Below are 10,985 nucleotides of genomic sequence, written 5' to 3' on the forward strand. Positions count from 1 at the left end.
TCCAGTTCAATTCTAATTGAGTTGTAGATCTGTTCTAGATCAGTTCTAATTCTGTTCTAGTTCTGTTCTAGTTCTGTTCTAGTTCTGTTCTAGTTCTGTTCTAGTTCTAGTTCTGTTCTAGTTCTGTTCTAGTTCTGTTCTAGTTCTATTCTAGTTCTGTTCTAGTTCTGTTCTAGATCTGTTCTAGTTCTGTTCTAGTTCTGTCCTAGTTCTGTCCTAGTTCTGTTCTAGTTCTGTTCTAGTTCTGTTCTAGTTCTGTTCTAGTTCTGTTCTAGTTCTGTTCTAGTTCTGTTCTAGTTCTGTTCTAGTTCTGTTCTAGTTCTGTTCTAGTTCTGTTCTAGTTCTGTTCTAGTTCTGTTCTAGTTCTGTTCTAGTTCTGTTCTAGTTCTGTTCTAGTTCTATTCTAGTTCTGTTCTAGTTCTGTTCTAGTTCTGTTCTAGTTCTGTTCTAGTTCTGTTCTAGTTCTATTCTAGTTCTGTTCTAGTTCTGTTCTAGTTCTGTTCTAGTTCTGTTCTAGTTCTGTTCTAGTTCTGTTCTAGTTCTGTTCTAGTTCTGTTCTAGTTCTGTTCTAGTTCTGTTCTAGTTCTGTTCTAGTTCTGTTCTAGTTCTATTCTAGTTCTGTTCTAGTTCTGTTCTAGTTCTGTTCTAGTTCTGTTCTAGTTCTGTTTTAGTTCTGTTCTAGTTCTGTTCTAGTTCTGTTCTAGTTCTGTTCTAGATCTGTTCTAGTTCTGTTCTAGTTCTGTTCTTGTTCTGTTTCAAATGAATTTTAAATTTCTAATGAATTTTTCGTTTACGAATGCAAATATCTAAAACTGCCTTAAGTAAAATATAGAAAAAAGAAAAGAAAAAACGTGCAGTTTTTCTTCAATAAAAGGTGGACATTTTTAAACACCCCCTAGGCAGTTTGTGCTAAAAAAATAACGTTTTATAAAAATTATAGGTGCAGCAAACAAGACTCAAATGAAGCCAAGAAAAACAACGACAATTGTAAAAATTAATGAGAAAGAATAAGATAAGAAAAATATATAAATATTTGATTTGATGTCTTTTATAATTTGAACAACTTCAATAAAAAAAGAAATTTAATTCAAATGGAAAAAATGTTGGGGTGTAAAAGTAAAGAAATCAATATGAATTTAAGACATTGTCTCCTTTTTTTCAAAAGAAATAATTACACATGAGAGAGTTGAATAAAGCCTTAAGTGTAGTTTTTAGAAAATGTCTTCATTTTCTAATTCTGAACCCTAATATTGGTCTATTAGACTACCAATATACAGACATTCCTCAATATCCCTTTCGATTTTCTAGTTATTGAGAGGCTATATTGTGCACATAAAGATTTCTGGAATGTTAAAAAAGTCAGTTAGTACGTTTTAGTAATGATTGTGAGTTTCTTTTTGTGACATAAATAACTTTAGTATTTTCCTTTTAAACATTTTTGTTAACAACAGCAATGATAACGACACCAGCAGCAACATAAATATGTTGCAGTTGTCTTTTGTAGTTCATAGTTCGAGTAGAGAGCTATAGTAAACGACAATAAAACAACTGTGTATATTTAGTATGTACAAGTATGTTTACATACAAATCAGTTAGTACGCAATTTGTAAAGCAAGAAAACTGTGATCAGCAGAAAGGGAATGAATTTTTAGACCAAGTTTTCTATAAATTTTTAAGAAAACAATCCTTTTCTATGAACTTTATAGGCTCTTGTCTTGTAAACATGTAAAATAGCTGTTGGCTGTTCAGCCCCTGCTGTCTAGAGAAGCCGACCTTTGTTGTTAAGTTTCAATTGCAGTAATAGTAGTTCATTCTCTCATAGTAGTCGTATTTGTTAGTAAAAACGAGTAAACAATAGAAGGGGAAACTGGAGAATGAGAACAAGTAGTAGTAAAAATATTTATTTGTTAAATAAATTTATGTTGGTCCTTTATTTACAACATTATTGTCGAATGTGAATAGTATGCAAATGAGGCATAATTCATTTACATACTACATAAACATAAATATTTTCGAAACAGCTATACACCATAAAGAAATTTAACCTATTAAATGAGGTATACAATTATAACTGGACTATTTCAGTTCTAGTTCAGTTCCAATTCTGTTCTAGTTCAGTTCCAATTCTGTTCTAGTTCAGTTCTAGTTCAATTCTAGTTCAGTTCTAGTTCAGTTCTAGTTCCGTTCTAGTTCAATTCTAGTTCAGTTCTAGTTCAGTTCTAGTTCAGTTCTAGTTCAGTTCTAGTTCAGTTCTAGTTCAGTTCTAGTTCAGTTCTAGTTCAGTTCTAGTTCAGTTCTAGTTCAGTTCTAGTTCAGTTCTAGTTCAGTTCTAGTTCAGTTCTAGTTCAGTTCTAGTTCAGTTCTAGTTCAGTTCTAGTTCAGTTCTAGTTCAGTTCTAGTTCAGTTCTAGTTCAGTTCTAGTTCAGTTCTAGTTCAGTTCTAGTTCAGTTCTAGTTCAGTTCTAGTTCAGTTCTAGTTCAGTTCTAGTTCAGTTCTAGTTCAGTTCTAGTTCAGTTCTAGTTCAGTTCTAGTTCAGTTCTAGTTCAGTTCTAGTTCAGTTCTAGTTCAGTTCTAGTTCAGTTCTAGTTCAGTTCTAGTTCAGTTCTAGTTCAGTTCTAGTTCAGTTCTAGTTCAGTTCTAGTTCAGTTCTAGTTCAGTTCTAGTTCAGTTCTAGTTCAGTAGTTCAGTTCTAGTCAGTTCTAGTTCAGTTCTAGTTCAGTTCTAGTTCAGTTCTAGTTCAGTTCTAGTTCAGTTCAGTTCTAGTTCAGTTCTAGTTCAGTTCTAGTTCAGTTCTAGTTCAGTTCTAGTTCAGTTCTAGTTCAGTTTTAGTTCAGTTCTAGTTCAGTTCTAGTTCAGTTCTAGTTCAGTTCTAGTTCAGTTCTAGTTCAGTTCTAGTTCAGTTCTAGTTCAGTTCTAGTTCACTTCTAGTTCAGTTCTAGTTCAGTTCTAGTTCAGTTCTAGTTCAGTTCTAGTTCAGTTCTAGTTCAGTTCTAGTTCAGTTCTAGTTCAGTTCTAGTTCAGTTCTAGTTCAGTTCTAGTTCAGTTCTAGTTCAGTTCTAGTTCAGCTCTAGTTCTAGTTCAGTTCTAGTTCAGTTCTAGTTCAGTTCTAGTTCAGTTCTAGTTCAGTTCTAGTTCAGCTCTAGTTCTAGTTCAGTTCTAGTTCAGTTCTAGTTCAGTTCTAGTTCAGTTCTAGTTCAGTTCTAGTTCAGTTCTAGTTCAGTTCTAGTTCAGTTCTAGTTCAGTTCTAGTTCAGTTCTAGTTCAGTTCTAGTTCAGTTCTAGTTCAGTTCTAGTTCAGTTCTAGTTCCGTTCTAGTTCAGTTCTAGTTCAGTTCTAGTTCAGTTCTAGTTCAGTTCTAGTTCAGTTCTAGTTTAGTTCTAGTTCAGTTCTAGTTCAGTTCTAGTTTAGTTCTAGTTCAGTTCTAGTTCAGTTCTAGTTCAGTTCTAGTTCAGTTCTAGTTCAGTTCTAGTTCAGTTCTAGTTCAGTTCTAGTTCAGTTCTAGTTCAGTTCTAGTTCAGTTCTAGTTCAGTTCTAGTTCAGTTCTAGTTCAGTTCTAGTTCAGTTCTAGTTCAGTTCTAGTTCAGTTCTAGTTGAGTTCTAGTTCAGTTCTAGTTCAGTTCTAGTTCAGTTCTAGTTCAGTTCTAGTTCAGTTCTAGTTCAGTTCTAGTTCAGTTCTAGTTCAGTTCTAGTTCAGTTCTAATTCAGTTCTAGTTCAGTTCTAGTTCAGTTCTAGTTCAGTTCTAGTTCAGTTCAGTTCTAGTTCAGTTCTAGTTCAGTTCTAGTTCAGTCTAGTTCAGTTCTAGTTCAGTTCTAGTTCAGTTCTAGTTCAGTTCTAGTTCAGTTCTAGTTTAGTTCTAGTTCGTTTAGTTCAGTCCCTCAAAGGTTTAATTTTCTTTATTACAAAAAAAGACCGGAGATTTTCACATAACTTTTAGACAAAAGAGAAGAAAAAAAATCATGTTTACATTTCTTTATAAAGAACACTTTTTTGCAAAATAATGAAAAATATTGAAAATGACACTTCAAAAGATCTAAAATTTTTCTACTTTTCTCAAATATAAACACTCACAAAATAGCAAAGAGAAACAATAACAATAAAAATTATGTTTTAACATGTTGTAACAGCAAAAAATGTGCTTAATTTACTAACCTCTTTGTAATATTTTAAAATTTACATAATGAATATGTAAAGTGTTTTGTTTTGCCTAAAAGAAGGCAACGTTTTTTGCGTTTCAAAAGAAATTTTATCAAATACATATAAACAGTGATGACAATAAAATGTTAAAAATAGATAATAAATTCTTAAAAATAGCGAAAAGGAAATAGAAAATTTGTGGTTGTGTTTTAGGGGTAAAATAAAACAGCCTTAAAGTAGGCTTTAGTTTTGGTTTCTTATTTAAATTTATGGCACAAACAGGGAGGAAACAGTTGCTAACAAAAATTTTTGAAATAAAATTAAAGTTGTGACTAGAATGTTGAATTTTTTAAAGTTCTAACTAAAATAAAAAAAAACATCGATTTCTACAAGCCTTAAAGTAGGCTTTGAAACCAAGATTTCAATAAAGGGAATATATTCCACTTAAAATTCTACACTTATTACAAAACATCTGTTTAGTTTAAGTGTAATAAACCTCCCTAAAGCAGGCTTTTTATTGTTATTACATAAAAACCAGCCTAAAAATAGACTTTACCAATACAGCAAAAACGTAAATGCTATAAAAGTAAGCAAGCAAGCAATTTTCTTGAAATCAATATTGTTTTTTTTTTTCTTTTATTACAACTTTTGTAAAGATATTTTCTATTTCTCAGCAACAAATTAGATTAGATTAGTTTGTGTATTTGAAAAACATTTGTGAGAGTTATTTAATATGTATGTCAGACAGTTAAGATATTTATTATGTGTTGAAATGCGAGAGTGTGTTTGTGTGTATCTATTTTGAAATTTAATTATAATGATTGACAATAGTATAAATTACTAAGGATATATAGTATTCATTAAAAGGCCTCTATTGTAGGCTGTTATAATAAATACATATACAGCATTATTGTTGTTACATACATACAATTATGTGTATACATTCCTCTCGTTGTAATGAGCAAACCTATACATATACACTTACAATTAATTACATGTTTTCAAAAGTCAAAAGCCTTTAAAATGATAACTGACAGATAGACACACTTTGTATAAGATTAATTACTTTAAAAAGGCAATAATCAAGAAAACGGGGTGAAAAGTGTGAGAGGTTGTAATAAATATTGTTGTAACAGTAACTTTTGTCACGTACAAAGCGTGCAAAATGTTGTCACAGAATATAAATTAGACTTCAAAAGCAAAATATTAAATACTTTCAAAGACCCAAAGACGTTAAAGCAAAATATTTGAAATTTAGTTTAAAACTCATGGTCTCAAAAGACGCCCAAGCAAAACTTTCAAATTTAGTTAAAAACTCATTGACCACATTCAGTTCTAGTTCAGTTCTAGTTCTAGTTCAGTTCTAGTTCAGTTCTTGTTCAGTTCTAGTTCAGTTCTTGTTCAGTTCTAGTTCAGTTCTAGTTCAGTTCTAGTTCAGTTCTAGCTCAGTTCTAGCTCAGTTCTAGCTCAGTTCTAGCTCAGTTCTAGCTCAGTTCTAGTTCAGTTCTAGTTCAGTTCTAGTTCAGTCTAGTTCAGTTCTAGTTCAGTTCTAGTTCAGTTCTAGTTCAGTTCTAGTTCAGTTCTAGTTCAGTTCTAGTTCAGTTCTAGTTCAGTTCTAGTTCAGTTCTAGTTCAGTTCTAGTTCAGTTCTAGTTCAGTTCTAGTTCAGTTCTAGTTCAGTTCTAGTTCAGTTCTAGTTCAGTTCTAGTTCAGTTCTAGTTCAGTTCTAGTTCAGTTCTAGTTCAGTTCTAGTTCAGTTCTAGTTCAGTTCTAGTTCAGTTCTAGTTCAGTTCTAGTTCAGTTTCTAGTTCAGTTCTAGTTCAGTTCTAGTTCAGTTCTAGTTCAGTTCTAGTTCAGTTCTAGTTCAGTTCTAGTTCAGTTCTAGTTCAGTTCTAGTTCAGTTCTAGTTCAGTTCTAGTTCAGTTCTAGTTCAGTTCTAGTTCAGTTCTAGTTCAGTTCTAGTTCAGTTCTAGTTCAGTTCTAGTTCAGTTCTAGTTCAGTTCTAGTTCAGTTCTAGTTCAGTTCTAGTTCAGTTCTAGTTCAGTTCTAGTTCAGTTCTAGTTCAGTTCTAGTTCAGTTCTAGTTCAGTTCTAGTTCAGTTCTAGTTCAGTTCTGTTCATCTAGTTCAGTTTCTAGTTCAGTTCTAGTTCAGTTCTAGTTCAGTTCTAGTTCAGTTCTAGTTCAGTTCTAGTTCAGTTTCTAGTTCAGTTCTAGTTCAGTTCTAGTTCAGTTCTAGTTCAGTTCTAGTTCAGTTCTAGTTCAGTACTAGTTCAGTTCTAGTTCAGTTCTAGTTCAGTTCTAGTTCAGTTCTAGTTCAGACTAGTTCAGTTCTAGTTCAGTTCAGTTCAGTTCTAGTTCAGTTCTAGTTCAGTTCAGTTCAGTCAGTAGTTCTAGTTTCAGTTTTCTTAGTTCAGTTCTAGTTCAGTTCTAGTTCAGTTCTAGTTCAGTTCTAGTTCAGTTCTAGTTCAGTTCTAGTTCAGTTCTAGTTCAGTTCTAGTTCAGTTCTAGTTCAGTTCTAGTTCAGTTCTAGTTTAGTTCTAGTTCTAGTTCTAGTTCAGTTCTAGTTCAGTTCTAGTTCAGTTCTGTTCAGTTCTAGTTCAGTTCTAGTTCAGTTCTAGCTCAGCTCTAGTTCAGTTCTAGTTCAGTTTTAGTTCAGTTCTAGTTCAGTTCTAGTTTAGTTTTAGTTCAGTTTTAGTTCAGTTTAGTTCAGCTCTAGTTCAGTTCTAGTTCAGTTCTAGTTCAGTTCTAGTTCAGTTCTAGTTCAGTTCTAGTTTAGTTCTAGTTCAGTTCTAGTTCAGTTCTAGTTCAGTTTATTTCAGTTCTAGTTCAGTTCAAGTTCAATTCTAGTTCAGTTCTAGTTCTTACATGAGATCCTAGTGATCTGAAAAGCGAGTAAAGTGAGGAGATTTCCAGCTCCTTTATAGAGACTTTTGAATCAAATACTTTAAGTAATCAAAGACGTCTAAGCAATAGTTTTAAAGTCAGTTTAAAATCCACTGAACATCATTTGGAACAGTTATTACTTGCTTTTTAATATCAAACTTTGCCACAACACATTAAGATTACAAGGACGTCTAAGCAAAACATTCAAAATCACTAGATCGCTTTGTAATCTCTCGATCTAAGATCTGAGTTATGTTAGAAGCAGAACAACAACAATTTTACGTCCTTAAAAGAGATTATTGCAAAAAAATCTTAAAAATAACCAAAGACGTCTAAGTAAAAATTAAAAATGTCCCTTAAAACTCAATTTAACTCAACTCTAGGTATTATTTGCATGAAAAGACAATCATAAAGAGTCTTCGCTCTTTTATACTATAAGTAAGTCTATAAAGCAGAACTTTCATTCACATAAATCTGGCAAATTCTGTTTAAAACTTTTGGATCTTTTTAAAAGCTCATTATCTCAACATTCTTAGGTAAGAAGGACCAGCTTTTGATCTTTAAAAATAACCTTCCTATGGCTCGAAGGACCATCAATCATTAAACGAAGTAGATCATACATTCCACCTAAAACTGCCTCGAATTTTTATAATTTTTCCAATCATTCATTTTAAAACAGTTTTATTATAATAAAAACTGTTATAACGCCCCTTTTTTCTCTCTCAAACATTGATAGGCTTCATTTTCCAGCCGTAAAAAAAATCATATTTTCAATCTCAAAGGAAATTAACTCAAACTATTGTTAGGCGGTCAAGCAAAAATGATTTTTAATTATTTTTCAATATGTTTGCCAACAATCTGTAAACAAAACGACTGGAGAGTAGAGGAGAAAACCTTGATTAACACTTTACCATTGTAAAACAGAAAAAAATCTGTAACAATTAGAAATTGTAAAAACCAACTGACTATTAATATTTTCATTTAGTTTTAAAGCCATTTTAGTAATATATAGACTATAAAGATTTATTTTCATATATTTTTTTGTGCAAATCTAAAAATTAAAAAGAAAAATATTATGCATATTTATGGCCCTGAAACAGACTTTAAGTTAAAATGACCTAGACCAAAGCAAACAAATCTTTCCCCTAAATATTTTATAGCAAAAACCATTTACTATGGCCCTGTAATTACCTTGACAATAATAACTAATAAAAAATGTTTAAAATAATGAATTTCACAAAAATTCTGTAAATAATACAAATTTAGTTTATATAACTATTTTTGAAAGAGTTATTGTATTTTTGTTAAATACAAACAAATATTTTATTTTAATTAACAGCCAACTCTATAGTTTGTTAGTATTTTTTTATTGTTATTGTTGTTATTGTTTTAAAACAACAAGTATTTTTATTTGTATTTTTGTTTTTTCGTTTCAAATGAAACGTCAACAATGCCTTTGGGTGTTTCAAAAAACACTTTTAGTTGGTCAACATTTTTTTTTTTTTTTTCGATTTATTTCTTTTTAAATAATGTTTTTTGGTCAAATAAACATTTTTACAAAACAATTTTTGTGTGAAATATAATCTGGAAAAAATGTTAATTCAATCGTTGGCAATTAGCTAAATGAAGTATTAAATTATTAAAAGCCATAAAAACCATTAGGGTAACTTACTCAGTTCGAAGGACCATAACAAAGTCATGAAATTTTAGCATAAAATCAGTTCTAAGGACCATAATAATATTGACTAAAAGGCTTTTTCCAACCTATTTCATATTGTGCAAGACCCGTTCAAAATTAATAATAATTTTGCAAATTACGCTGTTCGAAGGACCATTAAAAAAAACCTATGTATATTTGGCTCCTCTATTTGACATTTCTTAAAACCTTTAAATGATCTCTAATGCTAGAGGAAAATACCATCATAAATAGCTAAATTTTTCAAAAACAAACGGCTCGAAGGACCATAACAGCCAGGACATCAAATGGCCTCATAAAGACTCTCAAAAAAAGTAATGTTCGAAGGACCATCATAACCATGCATGGCCACCATAAAGACTCCCAAAATTGACCGAATTTTTCAATAAAGGGTGGCTCCAAAGACCATAAGATCAATGCCCCTACATTAGTTAAAGTTTCTTCTCTATTTCACATTCTGAAAAACTATTAAATGTTGGTTCGAAGGACCATTACAATATGGTTCGGAGGAAAACCTTAAAGACTCTTAAAATTTTAGACCATAAAATGATTTCTAGGATGTACTAAAAGTTAAAGAGAATTTAGATGGAATGACCATCATAAGGACTCTCAAAGATGGCCTAATTTTTCAATAAAGTATAGCTCGAAAAACCATAACATCAATACCCCAACAATAATTAAAGTTTCTTTTCTATTTTATAATCCGAAAAACCATTCAAAAGTGGGTTCGGAGGACCATGGTTCTTAGCACCCAAACGTTATAATAATTTGCATTTATCTTGGAAGTTTAACAAGACTTCGGTTAGTAAGACCATTACGAAGACAAACAAAATGTTTTGAAACTTTCCAAAACTAGTGGTACGAAGGACCAAACAATACTTTTCTATTGCACATTCCCCAAAACAATATAAAAAGCTATTTTAAAGTTCTTTTTGGTTCGTAAGACCATTATATATACATATGTATGTATGTCTAAGCAATGCTATACCTAAACGAATTCTTGTTTATAAAGAAAATGGCTCGTAAGACCATAGTGTTCCAATTGTCTCTTTCAATTTGTATTTGAAAAGAGCCTCAACGCAGTTCGAAGGACCATCATCTCATACCGAAAGAACTTATAGTGGAAAGACATGGTTTTGCAGAGCTAAACTTTAACTAAGATTGCTAAATCTTCACATTTTTCTGGTTCGAAGGACCCTTTAGTAAAGGGTCCTTTAAATTAAATTAAGGACATTTTTGCCTTTCTGTTTTGTTGTAGGTTTTTATGAATTATTTGTTTTAGCTGGCACAACATACACAATAGGGGCTAAATATACGTATGAAACCGCAACATTATAAAATTTTATATTGTTCGAAAACCAACAGCAAATATTTGCCAGGGTGATAATAAAAACTCAGGGGTTTAGGTAAAGAAATTAAAGCATATTTTGCGGCTAGTTTTTTTTTCTTTATACTCAAAATGAAAAGCAATATATACAACTGCACAATTAAAAACCAATTCTTAACTAATCATTATTATCCTTTATTTTCATTACAGGCGAAAGACTCATTCAGTATGCTAGTGAAAATCTAGTCACTGAGGTTTTAATACATCCTCAATATAATACTCTTATACAATGTATGCGTAATATGCTTAGCAGTTTTACTCGTCATCGTCATATAATCCATGCTGGTTATACATTCTCTGGCAATGGTTCCTGGATACTACAGGTAGGTAGTAATAATATGTACAACTCTTAAAGATTAACTCATACATTGTTTTGTTTTTAGGATGGAACCTTTTCGGTTGGCGATTTTTCTGAAGCATTTCAAGAGCATGATGTACAAAGAGTCATCCGCGCCTATGCAGACACTATAACAATGAATATACATTGTGCTGACAGTGGTCTGTGGCATACGTTGCCCGATAAGAGCTTTGCTCGTCTATGTAAAATACGCATCAATCCTGTTGATGTTTTGGACACCAGCAGTGAGAGCATTAATGCTTTTATAGGTAAGTTTAACTTCTCCCTATATTTTCCTCTTATCTTAAAAAATTCCCTTCTTAATATTATAGATTATCTTGCTCCCATGTTGGTACCCACCTCCATACGTGAACTACTTGAGACCTCGGATGTTGTGGGTAATATACGCTTTACACATCCCACTCTATATGTCTTCCCTGGCGGCCAAGGTGATGCTGCCTTATTTGGCATTAATGGTTTTAACATGTTGGGTAGGTTTCCATCGCCAATCAGCTTTCAAACTAATATTTCCTTACTAACTTTTGACTT

General features: G+C 31.8%; 1 protein-coding gene across 3 annotated transcripts in view; it reads left to right on the top strand.

Annotated features, from left to right (window-relative positions):
- The window catches only part of LOC119607898 (microtubule-associated protein futsch), a 114,728-nt gene that overhangs the window by 80,401 nt on the left and 23,342 nt on the right, over positions 1–10,985 (top strand). For all 3 annotated transcript variants that reach the window (XM_037962027.1, XM_037962029.1, XM_037962030.1), the window contains exons 4-6: positions 10,250–10,422; positions 10,483–10,705; positions 10,769–10,927. In XM_037962027.1, the coding sequence (XP_037817955.1) occupies positions 10,250–10,422; positions 10,483–10,705; positions 10,769–10,927 (555 nt within the window). The remainder of the gene's footprint in view (positions 1–10,249; positions 10,423–10,482; positions 10,706–10,768; positions 10,928–10,985) is intronic.

Source organism: Lucilia sericata, unplaced genomic scaffold, assembly GCF_015586225.1.
Source record: "Lucilia sericata isolate MDLA Ls3-8-SP2 unplaced genomic scaffold, ASM1558622v1 Contig000759F_arrow, whole genome shotgun sequence".
Lineage (NCBI taxonomy): Eukaryota > Metazoa > Arthropoda > Insecta > Diptera > Calliphoridae > Lucilia > Lucilia sericata.